Genomic DNA, 19067 nt, shown 5'->3' with positions numbered 1-19067 from the left:
CTTGATCATAATCATGATCTATATCCATCACCTTCACTGGTGAATATTTACGGGGGCGAGCTCATCCGGGTCTTTCACAGTGCCAGGCCACACTTATGACACAGGGTCAAAAGAGCTTCGAGTCTCAACCTGGAGCATGTGGTGGCTAGCCATTGCTTCCTCCCAGGGAAACTTTCATCTCCAACAGTGGAAGTACAACATTCACAATTCATTCAATAGCATATATGCATTTATACATAGCCATAATCATGGCTCCGCCGTAACACGGCAATAATCTAGCCATCCGGCTCATGGTTAAATCCATAACCAGCCAATATTCATAGCATACATAGCTATTCCGGCTCACGGTTCAATCCAGAACCAGCCAATCGGCATCACAGTTAAATCCATAACCAGCCATCTCATTAACAAATACGGCCTTTCGGCCCATGGCATAACAAGCACTTCCACCACCATCCTCCGCCTCTCACATAATCATCTTTGATCCTCATTGATCATTCATTTTTCCCTTGCTACACTCGCAAGTTACCACATCCCCTAGCTCCTTTTCTAATAGCTAGGCATATCAACATGATTTAAGACATAAGTGGTGAGATCGGAGGCTTAGAAGTATGAGATTTGGCTTTTAAAACTCAAAAATCAACTTTGGGATGAAAACAGGACCACGCGTACGCGCACTCCACGCGCACGCGTGGATGGCCACAAAAACTCATCGGCGCGTAGGCGCCCTTCACGCGGACGCACACATTAAAAAATTAGTCAATGGCGCGCACGCGTCAACCACGCGTACGCGTGGGTACTCTTGTGCCCCAGGCACAAAACTGGCACAACTCTGGCACAACTCCCTGGAAAATAGCTGGGCATTGGGTGCAGCCCATCGGCGCGCCCGCGCACATCACGCGCCCGCGTGGATGGCGCTTTCTGGAAGAACGGCGCGTACGCGCCATGTGCGCCTACGCGCGGGGGGTTACTCTGCTAAAATTTTTCTAAGTTAAAAACTGCAGAATTCACAAATTCAACCCCCAATCTTCCGACGGACATAACTTCCTCATTTTAAATCGTTTTTCACCCGTTCTTCGAATGGCATAGACATCCCGGATCTAATTTCATTTCTAAATAGATTTGGCACAAAACAGAGATCCGTAGTCCAAGTTATGTCCCGTCAAAGTATGCCCAAAAACCATATTTTTCATAAAAATCACAAGGTGCCATTTTCAAAACAAGCAATTTTCAACTCTTTTCAAAACCAATCAAAGCATGCCAATTTCATCCCTTTTCTTTGAAATCAATCAATATATATCAAATTCAACATCAAGCCTCCTCAACTCACACATTGACACATTACCACAATTTACAAAATCACTATCCCATCGTTCTAGCCCACTTCACCCAAGTGGCTCAAACCCAAACATATTGACATATCATATACTCTTTCTCATGCCAATTTTCAACAACACCAATTCCAATTAACCATCATTATACAGAATCAATGTTATATTCACCATCAACATGGTTCAACCCACAATTCAACCATAACCAATTATCAAGCATATATCACAACATGCATATTTCTTATACATCATACTATCAAGGCATCAATAATCATCATCACATATATGACCACATCATATATCTCAACCATTCAACAACACCAACAATTCAATGCCTATCTTAGGGTCTCTAGCCTAAGTATTTCCTACCACATTACATATTAGATACGGAAAACCGAAACCATACTTTAGCCGATTTCCCAAGCTCAACCGGAGCACTTCCAAATCACTTATCCACAAGCTCTCAAGGCGTCAACACCTCCAAGAATAGATTTTTCACCACCAAAGCCCTTTTCAAGCTTTTCAATATCACCAATCAAGCTTCAACATCCACATATACACAACCTAAGCCACAACCATCATACCCATACACAACATCTCAAAACCCAAATATCATAAAACCACAAAATACACTAGGGTTGAGAATCTTACCACACCCAAGGTCCAAGGAGACAAGATTAACCTTCTCCTTCAAGAGAGTTGGGTCCTATAACATCAAAGAGCCCAAAATCTCAATATTTTTTCTCATGAAACTCGAAATCAAGGCCAGAAATTCGAAGAGCAAAACGTAACTTACCTCAAGATTAATTGTATGGGTTTTGTAGAGCTCTCTGCGGTGAACACGTGGCCGCAAATGGTGCGGCAATCGGAGCTCTAGATCAAAAGTTATGGTGGTTTGAAGATCAAGTAAGATATAGAAGTTTGAGAGAGTATTCTTCTCCTCCCTCACTCCATTTCAGCGTGTGTGTGTAACAAATGAGGAGAGAGAGTACTGAAAACTAGGGTTTTGGTTTAGTTTAGTTGGGCCAAGGGCCCACTTTGGGTCCGGTTGGCCCGGTTTGGCCCGTTCGGTCCAATCTAGGTCCGAATTCTATAAAATTGGTACCGAAATTCTTGTCTCAACCTCCTCTATCACATTTAGCCATAAAAATCACATTTTGGGCTTTCTAGAATAAATTCTCATTTATGGGTTAATTAGCCGTTAATTAACCGGGTCTTACATGTAGTTTATTGTCAAAGTTGTTTAATTGGATTTTTTAAGAAAATGTTACAGGTTAAATAATGCCAAATAAAGGAAATAAAACAGAAGCAACTCAACCTTCTAAAGACAACTTAAGATGGTTTGATGAGATGGATGAAGCTCTGCTAAATGTGTTAGCAGAAGAAGCATTGAAAGGTAATAGACACGATGGCTCGTGGACAACTGAAGCATATGCCAATGTTGTGAAGACTTTGAGTATAGCTATAGGCCCCCACATAATAAAGAACCACATCAAGAATAGAATGAAGATACTGAAAGATCATTTTGCTGAAGTGTATGACTTATTTCATCACTTAAGTGGATTTGCACGGAATCCTGTAACTAGAAAGTTTGAAGCTGAAGAAGAAGTGTGGCAAAACTTTATTAAGGTATCTTATACTTTTTTATTACTTATATCAGTGATGAAGTGAGTCACAAAATAATTTTAACTTTTTTTATGTAGGAGAAACCTCAAGCAGAAAAATGGAGAAAAATGCAAATTAAGCATTATGATATTTTGAAGGAGTTGTTCGGAGCTGATAGAGCTACTGGTAAAGGGGCTGCTACTTCACGAGAAAGGATTCAACAACTTGATAGAGATCCCATTGACTTGAATGACTCTTTTGAAAATGTTGGATTTTCTAACATAGATGTGAATACGGGACATGATATCCCAACATTTTCTGCTAATTTAGATTCACCAAGTGCTCCTCATGGTTAGCCAAATCAATTAGGAGGGAATTCAACTTCGAGAGGTACAAAGCGTAAGTCTCCTATGAATGATTTTTTGGAGGTACAAAGTGTAAGTCTCCTTTGAGAATTACTACCATGGCCGACGCTGTAAAAGAGGGTAGTTATCTGTCTAGAAAGCTACATGACGTGGCTTAGAGGCAGGTTGAATCAGCTGAGAGACAAGCTTCTGTAGCTGAGAGGCAAGTTTCGATCGCCGAAAAACAAGTCTCATTAATTGAAAGACAAGTCGAGATTGCTGAAAAAGGATTAGCTATTATACAACAAAGTAGGCCTCGCATTTACAGTGAATCAGATGTATGGGATATATTGACTGAATTGGGTCTAGTAGGTTCATTTCGGATGCAATGTTATCAGTTTTTATGTGAAAATGAGCAAAAAAAGCGCCAAGTTTTTGGGATCCCACCTGAAATGCGACTGGATGCACTTTTTCATTTCATGACTGCTGCTGGTGTTCGCTTAGGAGATATGGTACTTCCAGAAAATATTCACCGTTACAGGTAAAATTTTTATATGCGCCTAATCTCTGGTTAATTTGAGGTTATTGCATTTAACAATTGATTATGTGTTTCTTATTGTCGTAAATTATGACTATATCTACATATATTTGAACAAGAGATCATTTTCTGTTTTATTTATATTAACACATGGTTATAAATCACTTTTTGCTGATACTTTGAGATTGATTGGTTGTTTGAATAGAAAGATATCAATAAAATAGATTATCATAATCAACTCTGATCTTTGTGTTAATTTGTCTTTGTTGTATATACTCGTGCAGGAATCTTAAAACTTGAAAATGTTTGGGACCAATGAGTACAGAGGACACCTAGAAATTCATCATGTGTTAATATCTTTAACTCGAAAAATTTTTTTTTTTTGAAATAGATGGGTACAGATGACTCAAGCTATGTACAATTGATTTTTTGGACGTAGACCTATACTGATTACTCTGACCATGAAGAATGACCCTTTTGAAAAGTGTTGTGTGGTGATAAAATGGTACTATTTTAGAGTCCTGGTCGTTGTTACATTTTTTTCGTTTTGTTATATGTTTATAGAAATTGTATATGATTTTTTGTCATACGTAGTAAGAAAGAAATGCTAGTCACTTTTGATAATATTTTATTTTGTAAATATAATTTAGTGGAACTTTTTTTTTTAAATATGATTAAGGAGATTAATAATGTAGAGTATGAGTAGTTTTTATTATTCTTTTAAGAAATTATTTATTTATATGTATTTAAAAAGAATGATACTAATTTTTATTTACGACATTAAACGACTACAGAAAATGATACATTCAAAAAAAATATTATTGTTAATAAAGATAACACTTTCAAATTCTTAAATGTAATTGGGATCACTTTTTGTATTTTAGGAATAATTTAAATACATTGGTATATTATAATTTATATATAATATAAGGAAGGGTATTTATATAATTTCACTTGTTTATGATTTTCTCTCTTCCTACTTTTCCTTTCATTCAAACAAAAGAAAAATTTTCTCCCATTTTCTTTCCATATATTTTCTCTTCATCCAAACAACATATAAAAAATTAACATTTCCTTTTATTTTCTTTCCTTCTATTTTCTTTCCTCCCATTTTATTTCCTCTCAATTTCTATCATCCATCCAAACAAAGTGTAAGGGGACGGGTGTCTCTAGTTACACGTAATCAATCATCTTGTCATATTCACACAAGTGCAACTCCAATTTTACTGTTTTAGTTTCAGTGTACGAGTGTAAGTACTATGTTTTCAATGAATAAAGGGTTTTTTCCGGGAAAAAAAAGGGATTTATGATATATATTATTTATTTTAATTTTTAGAAAATTATAAATTTTTAATTTTATATCTTAAATTATAAATACTAATTATTAAAATTGGTTAATATAAAATAACTAGAAATTGGGTTTTCAAACTTTCTCTACATAAAAACCACACAAATTTATGTGGTATTTGGTGGGTGGTTGTATAGTATTTACGATTTTAAACTCTCATTATTAGTATTTAATTACAAAGCTAAACAATTTAAAATTTGGTTATTGATTTGGTTGTAGACCAAACTTAACCAAATTTAAGCCAAATTTTTTGTTGCATTAAATTTCATAAAAATTTACATATTTCTATCATAATGGATACAAAATATATTAATTTAATATTTTTAGACATAATATATTTGTCTATGTTTCATTTACTAAATACAATTTTATATTTTTGTATTTCTGTTTTAGTGTCCAATTTTTAAATGAGAATTGCCACATCAAAAACTTTGTAAAAATAATCATTAAGAACAAAAATCTAACTAAAAGCGAAAAGTACATTCTAGGATTAATCACTAAAAACGCTCTTGAAATATTCTGACGTTTACAAAAATAACCCAAATTTTTATTATTGATAAAAATACTCTTAATTAGGTTGTTCCTATCGTTGTCAAGTCTCGTCTATTGCTGGTGTCAATTGGACTGCTGCCACTATTGGATTCCAAGGGAGAGAGGGCTCGCCGGAGGGAGGCCCCTAGGAGGAGTGAGACGAAGGCAAAGAAGGCGCGATCATCTTTGCTGGTGTCGTCGTCGTTGAGTCATGCATCCTCAATTGCATCTTCTCTCTTCTTTATTCTCAGATCTTCTCTTCTTCTTTTTATGTGCTTTTCACTTTTTGTTGATGGTTTTTGTGTTGTGGTAGTTGTTGGTCGTTGTACAATAGCTTCTAGCATTGGAAAGAGAAGAGACGAAGCTCTGGTAGCAATGCTGGCTATGGTGCCACGAAAGTGGAGGGATGGAAGTTGAGAGAAAAGTAATTTCAGATTAAGTTATGTTTAATTTGGGAATAGAGTTTCCCAGCACCGATTCTTTTTTTTTTTTTGCAGCCCCAACGTCAGTGTCCTCTTCCTTTCCTCCAAGTATTCGGTGCAAACACTCTAATGAAATACGTTGACTTGGAATATGAGAAATTGAGGACTTTTGGTTAAGAAGAAGGTTTTATAAGGTGAGGATAAGAGTGTTGATGGTTGTGTTACTGGTTAAGATTTGAGAGAAGGAAAGTAAGTGCGGGGAAATGAAAGAAGAAGAAGAGGTGCTAGTTCGCCAACAACTCTGTCATGACTAACAAAGGCGCTGCGGATGGTAACTTGGAGGGTATGTGAGAAGAGAAGATGGGAGGGCGAGAGGAAATCGGGAAGAGATAGGAGAAGAGCGTGCGGGCTACATCATCGTTTCGTTTGCCACATAAGTTACTTTGTTTGCCACATCACTCTAAAACGTTCACATGCCATGTCTATCTTTACGGATAGGTAGTTTTGACACATTTTAAAAATATTTAAGAGTATTTTTGTCGATAATAAAAATTGGGGACGTTGTAGTTGGTTGATCCCTCCTAATAATAGTATTTTTTTAATCAAAAAAAGCTCAACACACTAATATGGAGCAACAAAAGAAACAACAAGTACTTCATAAAAACATACAAACCCTGTATCTTCCAGTAACGCCATCAACCACCAAAAGGATCACTCTCGGTCCATTCGTTGTAGCTCGGCATCGTCTTCCTTATTACGAACTCCACACCTGTTTCCTGATTCTGAAAAATCCTAGCATTGCGTTCCACCCAAATGTTCCAAATAACTGCAAAGAACCCCGGCAACCATTTCTTCTGATCTTGTTTTTGCTTATGCCTACCGGTCCACCGCTCAAACAGTTCCCTTATGGTTCCAGGAATAGGCCACACCTCCCCAAAAGACCTCAACCAACTGCACCACACCTGCCATGTTAGCTCACAGAGGAGGAATAAATGCTCCACCGACTCTATCTCCTTCTTACATAGTACACAGAGATTATCACTGAGCCTGATAATGCCTAGTCTGCTCAACCTCTCCTTAGTATTCTCTCTACCAATAAGCACAAACTACTCAAAAAGCTCAATTCTCGACGGTACCACTCCTCTCCAAACTGAACTTGTGAAACTGTAGCTCGTTATCTCATCCGACAGAGTCTCCGATTGTAGGACCCGCACAACAACCTTGGTAGAAAATACCCCTTTACTATCAAACTTCCAAACCATATTATCATCTTTACCATCTAACAGCTTCACCGGCCTTAGCCGCTCATGAAGTTGATGGACAAGTTCCAGCTCCCATTCGAACAACTCTCTCCGCCACTGAAAATTCCATATCCACTCAAGCCCATCCAAAAATCCACAATCTCCTATTATCGATCCTTGCTTATTCGAAATAGAGAATAGTCTTGGAAAAGCCACCTTCAAGGGGCCACCTTGCAGCCAGTTATCTTCCCAAAACAGGGTACTCCTCCCATTCCCTACCTCCATCGCCAGGCCAGTAAGCATTTTGTCTTTTATCCTCTGCTCTTTTATATTCAAATGACATATGTCTTTCCAGGGCCCTCCTTTAACCGATAACTGCTGATTTACTAGCATTACATCAGGATTTAGGTTGTTGCATGAGCATACAATCTTCTTCCATAAATGGCACTCCTCTTTAGAAAATCGTCACCACCACTTAAATAAGAGCGCTGTGTTCCGAAGCACCGCATCCCCAACCCCCAAACCTCTAGCCTTTTTTGGTGCCTGAACTAACTCCCACTTAACTAACAGAATACCATCATTACCATCCCCCTTACACCACATAAATTACCTTTGCAATGTAATTAGCTTATCCGCAGCCGCCTTTGGCATCTTGTATAGACTGAGGTAGTAGATAAGTAGGCTATTCAGTACTGATCTAATATGAACAAGCTTGCCCGCTTTGGTTAGAACCTTTGATTTCCAGAGGCTAAGTTTCTCTTCCACCTTATCAATTGTCAGTTTCCAAGTTTTCACCATACGAGGATTTGCACCCAAAGAAATCCCGAGATACCTAACAGGTAGAACCGCTTGCTTGCACCCTAGCAAACTACAGGCATTATCTTCCCAATCCTGCTCACAATTCACCGATATCAAACTTGACTTCTCAAAATTAATGCTCATCCCCGACATCAACTCAAAGCACCTCAATAGTCTCCTATAATTGACTATTGTATCTGTCACCGGAGGGCAAAACAATATCGTATCATCTGCAAATTATAAGTGCGATAATTAGATATGCTCACCTCCTCAATTCGATATACTTTGTTTGGATGAGATGATTTTGGAAAGAAAGAAAATGGGGGAGAAAACAAGGGACAGAAAATTTGATTTTCCTTCGTTTAGATCAGGAAGGAAAATAAACGGAAAATAAAAAAGTATACCTGGGCCCATTTAAAAGTTTTCACCTCATAGTTGGACAGAAAACTGATATAGAAGAGAAAATATTAGTAAAAAGACACAATTACCCTTACAATTACAGAAACTACAATCCCTAATTTCAATATTTCCGGAAGAAGAGAACACCTATCATTGTCTTAACCTGTTTGGCTTTCTTCTTCAGCACTGCCAGCGTAGCTTCCCATCCGCGTCCACGTTGCTACAGCAGTTTTGTTATCGTTGTGACAGGTGAAGCACATCTTCAACCAGGCATCCTCAACAGAAAAGTGAGTTTTTTTCAGTTGTAGTAGGTTTTTTCAAAACGAAATGGAAAAAATCATTATAGCATATAGATTGTATTCCTCTTTTGTTTTTCAACTGAAATGTTCTGATTTTACATTTCATGGATGCCGTTTATTTTTGTAGTGGAAAAAGAACCCATAGATTGTATTCCTCTTTTATTTTTCAACTGAAATATTTTGATTTTACATTTCATGGATGCCAAGAACCCATAGATTGTATTCCTCTTTTGGTTTTCAACTAAAATGTTCTGATTTTACATTTCATGGATGCTGTTTATTTTTATAGTGGAAAAAGAACCCATTCTTCGTTGTCTGTTCTTAAATACTTCATTTGTTCTAACTCAAAAATCCACCGATATATGACCCAGTTCACGTTTGATCCTAGAAAGGACTAATTTTTAACTCATCTGGTATTTGAAATGGTTTACCCTGGTTTTCATATCATCAGATTTTTTCTCAAACTTTATTACATTATGCCCTTTTTTGATGGGGTGGTCCAAATATGAAGAAAAGAATTCAGGCAATTGACCATAAAATTTAGTTACATTATTATTATTGAGACTATGAAAAGTGTGTGTGAGAAACAAATAGAAAATGCCAAAAACTTACCTCTTAAGTCTTCATCAATGTACAATTATACACTAGATAATCAGGCACTTGTATTTAGGAAAATTTACTAAAAAATGAAAAAAAAAGTTATACATTGTGATTTGTGAAAACAACATATTAGAAAATAGAAAGTATAAAAAAAGATTAATCTCCTAATGCATATAATGTAATTCTAAATCAATCTACTAATTAAACTTGGAGTTTTGACCGATTAAATCATTCAATTAATTTGAGCATGCATTTTAAACACAATTCTTTGTAGGTTAGCATGAAGTAATTTTTTGAAGACACAAGCCAGCTTTTCTTTCTCTTTTTTACTTTCTTTTCATGTAAATATCATCAACAATAGCTATCAGATATATCATTCATAAAGGGAGAGATTTCACAACCTCTTTTTTAGTTCATGCATCATTTGCTTAGTTCACTAGGTACTTGCTTTAATTTCTAGATGATTTTTTTGTAGAATTAAAAAAAATTGAAAAAACTCCCATTGCACATCTTTAAAAAATTAACATGAATTGAAATTAAATTAATTTAATCAAAGATTGGTGGTGGGTGAATCACGACAATTACAATTATTTTAGATATTAGATATTAAATTGGATATATCATAAAAATCAACTCCTTATAATTTGTCTATTTATTATATATGCCATAAGAAAAATCTCTATCTTAATAATTCAAAAAACTTTAGGACATAAGAACGTATAGTATTTTTAATATAGAGAAAGCAATTACAGAGTGTATAGAATATGTACATATACTTATCAGTTATCACAATATTTTTACATGTTTGATTTCTTAATTTTTTTGTTAATTTTTTTCTCTTTTTTAATTGATTTGATTTGTTTATTATATGCTTAAATTACAACCAACGGTAAGGTGAACTGAATCAATGTTATGGGTATAGTTTACTCAAAAGTCCATTACTTATTAAATAGATCCACCTGTTTAGATTTTATCTATAGGTGTTGTGATGCATGTACCTAATTATTACAATCATTAATGGGACAACTTATTCCTTTTCTTTTTAGTTTCTTTTTTCAGTATAAAAATGAATAAACAAACATAAAGAATAGGAACATATTATCAGTTATTACTGTGGAATAATTTCCTTCTTTGGTTTCATCCAATTTTTACTCGCAACTTATGTTTTTATGTTTTTCTCATTAGATTTTGGTGTTAAACCAAGGTATTTATTAATATATCTTGTCATTTACAGTTTGTTTTTATTGTTTATGGCAGCCAGTTTTGGAATCAAGTTTGACATTTAGGAGCTGGAAATAAGTGCTTCATATTAAGGTATTTTCGTGTTTATAACATGACACCATAGTGTTATATAAAATTTTATTTATGTTGTTAAAATGTAACAACATATGTGACTTTCTAGTTACTTTCTTTATTGATATGTCCACCCTAAACCTCATATTTTTATAGATGGATAATGAAAATATCGAAGATGCAAATCTCGAAGATAGAACAAACGTCATATATGATTCAGAATTTCAAGTAGGTCAAATCACTTTTACTGACCTATATCATCCTGAACCAATACAAATACCAACTCGTGTCAGGAAAGAGTTAGAAAATAGACAACATATCTGTGTCACATCTCTTTCTTGTGTTGTAGTGCATCAGTTGTATTTTTGGAATTAATATCATAACATAGGCTTAGACAAATTAATAACGACAACTTGGAAAGAGAACTTAGGTGTACTCAATTAATGACACAGTTACTGGAGTCTGAAAAGTGCCGAGATGTCATACGTATGGGCCTTGAAGCATTTAGGCAGTTGTGTCAGAAATTAAGAGGAACTGGTAGAGTAAAGGATTCAACTCGTTCTACGGTTGAAGAGCAAGTCGCTAAATTCCTACATATTATAGGGCATAATGTGAAAACTAGAACCATGTCTTTCTTTTTCCACTGGTCAAGAGAGAGAATTAGTCGTCACTTTCACAACGTCCTACATGCTATTCTATCGTTAGAGGGAGACTTCTTCAAGCAACCATCTGGTGAGGAAGTTCCTTATGAAATACTTAATAATAGTCGATTCTATCCGTTTTTTAAGGTACTAACTCTTTTGATTTACTTAGTCGCATTTATATAATTGTCAATGAAATAATTATAATACTGTTATGTTAATAAGTCAATATACTTTCCCAAAAAAGGATTGCATTGGAGCCATAGATGGAACTCATAGTCGTGTGAAGGTACCAAGGGTGGACGCCCCTCGTTTTCGCAGACGAAAAGATCACCCAACACAAAATGTTTTAGCGGCCTGTGATTTTGATATGAAATTCACTTATGTGTTGTCCGGTTAGGAAGGAACTGCCTCTGACTCAAGAATATTGAAAGATGCTTTAAATAGGGAATATCCACTTCGAATTCCCGAAGGTCTGTGCTAATATAATTTATGAAATCAGCTACATAAAGTTAAATTTATAGTCATAGTATGTTATAATTTAATTTTTGTATGCAACTATTGTAGGAAAATTTTATCTAGGCGATGCTAGTTTCATGCTGAAGCCTGTGATACTTACACCATATAGAAGTGTTCAGTATCACCTGAAAGAGTATTCACTACGTGAGCCAGAAAATCCTAAAGAACTATTCAACCACCAGCATTCTTCATTAAGAAATGTCATTGAAAGATGTTTTGGAGTTCTAAAGAAAAGATTCCCAATTATAGCTGGCGATACTGAACCATATTATTCATTTGAAACTATAAGAGATATTTTTTTGGCATGTTGTATACTGCATAATTTTTTGATGGGTGTTGATGTTGATCAATCTATAATTGATGAGATTGACAAAGAATTGCTAAAGAACGCAATATAGATAGATCACAACCAATTCAACAACGTGATGAGGAATATAGGCATGCAGCATTATTACGAGATAACATTGCGGTTGAAATGTGGAATGTGTATCAAACATTATGAGTGATTATACATCTGATATATTTGAATATGTATATATATGTGTAGTTTATTGTCAAAGTTGTTTAATTGGATTTTTTTAAAAAATGTTACAGGTTAAATAATGCCAAATAAAGAAAATAAAACAGAAGCAACTCAACCTTCTAAAGACAACTTAAGATGGTTTGATGAGATGGATGAAGCTCTGCTAAATGTGTTAGCAGAAGAAGCATTGAAAGGTAATAGACACGATGGCTCGTGGACAACTGAAGCATATGCCAATGTTGTGAAGACTTTGAGTATAGCTATAGGCCCGCACATAACGAAGAACTACATCAAGAATAGAATGAAGATACTGAAAGATCATTTTGCTGAAGCATATGACTTATTTCATCACTTAAGTAGATTTGCATGGAATCCTATAACTAGAAAGTTTGAAGCTGAAGAAGAAGTGTGGCAAGACTTTATTAAGGTATCTTATACTTTTTTATTACTTATATCAGTGATGAAATAAGTCACAAAATAATTTTAACTTTTTTTATGTAGGAGAAACCTCAAGCACAAAAATGGAGAAAAATGCAAATTAAGCATTATGATATTTTGAAGGAGTTGTTCAGAGCTGATAGAGCTACTGGTAAAGGGGCTGCTACTTCACGAGAAAGGATTCAACAACTTGATAGAGATCCCATTGACTTGAATGACTCTTTTGAAAATGTTGAATTTTCTGACATAGATGTGAATACGGGACATGATATCCCAACATTTTCTTCTAATTTAGATTCACCAAGTGCTCCTCATGGTCACCCAAATCAATTAGGAGGGAATTCAACTTCGAGAGGTACAAAGCGTAAGTCTCCTTTGGGAATTACTACCATGGCCGATGTTGTAAAAGAGGGTAGTTATCTGTCTAGCAAGCTACATGACGTGGCTCAAAGGCAGGTTGAATCAGCTGAGAGACAAGCTTCTGTGGCTGAGAGGCAAGTTTCGATCGCCGAAAAACAAGTCTCATTAATTGAAAGACAAGTCGTGATTGCTGAAAAAGTATTAGCTATTATGCAACAAAGTAGGCCTCGCATTTACAGTGAATCAGATGTATGGGATATGTTGACTGAATTGGGTCTAGTAGGTTCATTTTGGATGCAATGTTATCAGTTTTTATGTGAAAATGAGCAAAAAAAGCGCCAAATTTTTGGGATCCCACCTGAAATGCGACTGGATGCACTTTTTCATTTCATGACTGCTGCTGGTGTTCGCTTAAGAGATATGGTACTTCCAGAAAACATTCACCGTTACAGGTAAAACTTTTATATGCGCTTAATCTCTGGTTAATTTGAGGTTATTGCGTTTAACAATTGATTATGTGTTTCTTATTGTCGTAAATTATGACTATATCTTCATATATTTGAACAAGAGATTATTTTCTGTTTTATTTATATTAACACATGGTTAGAAATCACTTTTTGCTGATACTTTGAGATTGATTGGTTGTTTGAATAGAAAGATATTAATAAAATAGATTATCATAATCAACTATGATCTTTGTGTTAATTTGTCTTTGTTGTTTATGCTCGTGCAGGAATCCTAAAACTTGAAAATGTTTGGGACCAATGAGTACAGAGGACAATTAGAAATTCATCATGTGTTAATATCTTTAACTCGAAAAAACTTTATTTTTTTTTGAAGTAGATGGGTACAGATGAATCAAGCTATGTACAATTGATTTTTTGGACGTAGACCTATGCTGATTACTCTGACCATGAAGAATGACCCTTTTGAAAAGTGTTGTGTGGTGATAAAATGGTACTACTTTAGAGTCCTAGTCGTTGTTACGTTTTTTGCATTTTGTTATATGTTTATAGAAATTGTATATGGTTATTTGTCACACATAGTAAGAAAGAAATGCTAGTCACTTTTGATAATATTTTATTTTGTAAATATAATTTAGTGGAACTTTTTCTTAAATATGATTAAGGAGATTAATGTACGCGTGCGCGTGAATGGTGCTCTATTTTTTCAAAATTTTCCTATGTTTTTGCACCAATCTAAGCATTCTAAACCTCTAAACAGCTACCAAAATACCATAAAACCTTATTTAACATACTAAACTACCAATTAAATTCAACTATCTAAACAAAAACATGAATTTAAACTGATTTTACCAATATTTACAAAAAGAGAAAATAAAAAGAAGTTACCATGGTGGGTTGTCTCCCACCTAGCACTTTTGTTTATTGTCCTTAAGTTGGACTTATGGGGAGCTTCTCTCAAGGTGGCTTGTGCTTGTACTCATCTTGGAACTTCCACCAATGCTTGGACTTCCAATAAGCTCCATCATTCAAGATTAATATCTCCAAGCTTTGATGGAGTTCTTCACAAACCATGGGCTCCCAATGTTGATCCTCATGTGTTCCCGAATCCCATATTTTGTCTTCACACCCATCTCCAAGTTGATTATCATTAATCCATGTGGGTGGTGAGCAAGGTGAATTCTCAACAAAGTGACCAAACATCCTTCTAGACCCATGTACTCTAGTTATACACCAACCTTTGCTATCAAGCCTTGGACATGTGACCATAATGATGCTTCCAACCACTAACCATCTCATTTTTGCTCTTAAAGCCACTAATTTTTCTAAGTTGACCATCCGTTTCAAGTAAACCATATTCAAGGGGAATAATAAAGCTTGAGTATAAGGAATTTACCCACTTGAATGAGAAAGCGAATGGTGGTGGCTTGGGGAGAGGTATTTCCAATGTGCTAGTAAACTCCACTCCCTTGTTTTCTTCCTTGATTGCCTCCACCTTTTCACAAACTTCTTCATTCTCAATCCTTTGTTCATCAACTTCATCTAACTCTTCTCCATCACTCAAGTCATAAATGGGAGGTTGCGTCTTCACTCAAAAATTGTTTTGGATGTTGTGCACTCTCCTCCTCAACATCCAATTCAATCTTCTTGGAGAGGTTCTTTTCAACTCTAAGTTCCCAAGGAGGTTCCACACCTCCTAAATCTTCAACCGCTTCTTCCTCTTCTTCGATGATCATAGGCTCCTCCAATTGCTCTAATACAAAATGGCATTCCTCATTCTCCATAAGAGTTTCCAATCTTTCCTTCATGCTATACTCTTTAATTGATTCTCCACATGTGACCATGGGAGTGCTTTGAGTGCTCAAGCATTGGGAGGCTAAAATGCTTACTACCTTGGCCAAGGTAGCCATAAATTCTAGTGTCTCTCTTTTTATTTCTCCTTGCCCTTGAAGTATAAGGCTAAGGATTTCATCCATTGAGGATTGGAGTGGGTAAGAGGGTTCATTGTCTTGGAGAAAGGGTTCATTATAGGAAGGTGGTTCTTCTTGGTAAGGTGGTGGTGTGTATTGAGGTGGTTCTTGGGAGTAGTAATCTTGGAATTGTGGTTCCATGTATGGCTCATATGGTTCAAAAGGAGGTTGGTATGGTGGGTAAGGATCATGGTCATATGGAGGTGTTTGTTGAAAATAGGCTTGTGAGTGTGGTTGAGGTTCATGTTGAGGATATGACTCATAGGCATATGGTGGTAGTTCTTGAAAATCACAAGGAGATTCACCATAGCCATTGGATTGATATGCATCATAGAATGGCTCTTCTTCATAGTGCATTAGTGGAGGTTGTTGCCATGAGGATTGATCATATGGCTCCTCCCACCTTTGGTTGTCCCATCCTTGATACACATCTTCATTGTAGTTCCCATCACCTACAACAAAGTTGTAATCACACTCATAGCCAAAATGAGAATTCATGGTGAAAAGAGAAAACAAAAATCAAAAGCTAATAGAAAATAAGAGAGACAAAATTCTACAAATAGCAAAAAAAGCAAAAAAAAAGCAAGATATTCACATATGTACAATAACCAATAACATAACACCATTGCAATTCCCCGGCAACGGCGCCATTTTGATGATTTGGATTTTTGACGGTTTAGAATTTCACAAATGAATTCTCGTTGCAAGTATAGTTTCTAAACCAACAATAATCCTTTCATACAAAAGATTGTTTGTCACAAGTAACAAACTTTAATCTCATTAAATCATCCTCTAACTAGTAGTAAAGGAAAGTCAAATGAGCTATATCAATCCTAGTCCATAAGTCCTAACTCTCCACTAATTCAATTAGTGAGAACTAGAGTCAATGGATCCCAATCATCAATTACTTGGACATTAGTAACTCAAGAGTTCCTAAGTTACCTTTCCAAGCCAAGAACATAAAACTCTACTCTAGAATCCAACCAAGCATTTTCTCAAACACTTGGAAGGCACAAAAGAAAAGCATAGTAAATTGACAACAAGAATGAAATCTAACAACAAATTATTGAAAGGAATTAACAACAACAATCAAGGAAATCACAATTATCATGAATTACCTCAAATTGCATTATTGAAAGAAAAAAAAGGAACAACAATCTATCCAAAACAAGTGAAGAATTACAATTATTATAGCACATAACTAGAAAGAGGGAGAAGAGAAGATTAAGACTTGATAAAAGAGAAGTGAATTAAAGCATGAATTAAACCTAGATCTAAGAAGAGAGATTAACCTAAACCTAATCCTAATTCTAGAGAGAAGTGAGAGCTTCTCTCTCTAAAAACTACTCTAAACTAAAACTATGACTAATGGTAATGAACTAATAATTTCCCCCTTCAATCCTTGATCCTTTTATTCCTTTCTATCAGCAATTGGCGCCAAAATGGGTTCAGAAACCCTTCCAAATCGCCAGGAACGTGTTGCTTTAATGAAGTCATGTGCGGACTGCGACGCGTGCGCGCACAATACGCGTGCGCGTCCCTGGCCGATTCTGCAATGTGCGCACGAGCGCCTTGTGCGCGTGCGCGTGCTTGGCTGATTTCACTTCTTTGACTTTTCATGCTTCTCTCCACTTGTATGCTTCCTTCCTTGCTCCCTTTGATCCATGCCTAGCCTATTTCAATCTTGGAATTACTAGCAAACACATCAAGGCATCTTATGGAATCAAAGAGGAATTAGAATTCATCAAAATAAGGCTTAAAAAGCATGTTTTTACACTTAAGCACAAATACGGGAGAGATTACAAAACCATGCTAATTCATAGGTTAAATGTGAGAAAAGGTCGTCAAAATACTCTAAATTCAATACAAGATAAACCGTCAAATTGGGGTTTATCAGCGTCCTGCCTCCAACATCCACACCCACGATCGGCACCTGTTCATACCCCTGGCAACCAGTCGCGCCTCCCTTAGAGACCGCCGACAACCTTCCCTGCTCAGTCAGCCTAGCCCATCCAGCGTCCCCCTCTGCGCTCACAAGGTCTGTCTCGGCGTGTCGCTCGTCATACCCAGGCGCTGCAGGAGGAGCCCTCTCATCCCTCCTACCCTCCACGCCCTCGCTCATCCGCCAATCAGCCACGGCTTCCTCAGAGACAGCCGGCGACCGTCCCTGCGCCGTCGTCCTGGCCCGTCCGGCGTCCCCCTCCACACTCACGATGTTGATCTCCCCGTGCCTCACGTCCCACCCAGGCGCACCAGTAGAAGCCTTCGCACCCTTCCTACCCTCAGCCCGCTCCAGTCTACCACGGGTCATGGCAACCCGGTCCGCTGCTCTCCAGCCCAACACAGGTCCACTTGGTTTCCCCCACCCTACATCCATAGCCTCACACTCCCGTGCCCCCATGCCATGCTTAGTTGGTATTGGGCTTAAGTTATCGAGGCCCAATTCCCCTCCCTCTATGTAGCGTCCAAACTTAGACTTTAATGGCTTACCCATATTCAAAGGCCCAGTAAATGTAACTTTTGAACCAATAACCCTCTCTACCCCAGTACTAAACTCATGTGTAACCGTTCTGTCAGAATCCCCTTCCTCAATCCCACCAAAACTCTGCACAACCTCCTTCCCTTTATTTTGGGTACTACTCTCCGACTCTGTTACTTCTCCAAACTTTTTGAAATTCAAAAAATCAACGTTCATATCATTCAATAATACCTCAAAATTAACTATTCTGCCCTTGTCATGGTCCCCCCTATTCATTTTCGGTGATCAGGTCCGCCGCCGGATCCCACGTCAACTCTGCCTTCCTCCGGCTATGTTCACAAGACCCATCGACAGCTCCCCCTTTGTAGACCTGCTTCTGCTCCACCGAAATCCCAGTCTCACCCGCCTCCCCTCCCATCTCTTTCACAATACTTAAATCTCCGTCTCCCCAATAGCAATCCGTACCCACTCTCTAATTTCATCAAACTCGCATGTGTCAACTTGAAACCTTCCCACCCGAAATGAAGCCTCTGCTCCTGTTGGAATAGCACAGTGGAAAATGTCTCCCCATAGGCTTTCTACCGCTTTGAATGTTTCAGACGACAATACATGAAGCGACATTCCATAGCATTCCAACCATACTCTGCGAGACCCACCGCATTCTGATTCCTCCTATCGCCTGATCCGATGAAAAACTTGTAGCATAGTATCCAGTTTAAACGTGTACACGCTGCAACAGTATGCTCCACCGTATCAAAAGTCAATAAAACTCTTGTCTCTCCGATCTCCCGGACATCTTCCACATGAGGCACATTTGTGTGAATAACCCTCTGCAAAGATCGAAGTTCCATAAGTTTCAGTGTGTACCCTACTAAGCTCCTGGCCAACCATTCCATATTTGCTGCCACTACAGGTACTTTAACC

General features: G+C 37.0%; 2 protein-coding genes across 2 annotated transcripts; both read right to left on the bottom strand.

Annotated features, from left to right (window-relative positions):
* Positions 1-6814: 6814 nt before the first annotated feature.
* Positions 6815-7753, bottom strand: LOC107464717 (uncharacterized). Its single transcript, XM_016083674.1, has 2 exons — positions 7256-7753; positions 6815-7135 (listed from the first exon to the last, which is right to left on the bottom strand). The coding sequence occupies exons 1-2, from the start codon at positions 7751-7753 to the stop codon at positions 6815-6817; spliced, it is 819 nt and encodes a 272-aa protein (XP_015939160.1).
* Positions 7754-7966: 213 nt separating this feature from the next.
* LOC107464715 (uncharacterized) lies at positions 7967-8763 on the bottom strand. Its single transcript, XM_016083673.1, has 2 exons — positions 8721-8763; positions 7967-8388 (listed from the first exon to the last, which is right to left on the bottom strand). Exons 1-2 carry the CDS (start codon positions 8761-8763, stop codon positions 7967-7969), a joined length of 465 nt encoding a protein of 154 aa, XP_015939159.1.
* Between the last annotated feature and the right edge of the window lie 10304 nt (positions 8764-19067).

This window comes from Arachis duranensis, chromosome 9 (genome assembly GCF_000817695.3).
Source record: "Arachis duranensis cultivar V14167 chromosome 9, aradu.V14167.gnm2.J7QH, whole genome shotgun sequence".
Classification (NCBI taxonomy): Eukaryota; Viridiplantae; Streptophyta; class Magnoliopsida; order Fabales; family Fabaceae; genus Arachis; species Arachis duranensis.
This window is presented reverse-complemented; position numbering and strand designations above follow the sequence as displayed.

What these genes read in the sequence shown, in the direction of transcription:
- LOC107464717 (XM_016083674.1), bottom strand. Translation starts at nt 7,753, where the DNA reads ATGCTAGTAAATCAGCAGTTATCGGTTAAAGGAGGGCCCTGGAAAGAC. An exon ending in GTTCAGTTTGGAGAGGAGTG is followed by an intron (nt 7,136 to 7,255) that starts GTACCGTCGAGA and finishes GTACTATGTAAG; the next exon opens with AAGGAGATAGAGTCGGTGGA.
- LOC107464715 (XM_016083673.1), bottom strand. Translation starts at nt 8,763, where the DNA reads ATGGGAAGCTACGCTGGCAGTGCTGAAGAAGAAAGCCAAACAG. An exon ending in TGAAGAAGAAAGCCAAACAG is followed by an intron (nt 8,389 to 8,720) that starts GTTAAGACAATG and finishes TATAATTTGCAG; the next exon opens with ATGATACGATATTGTTTTGC.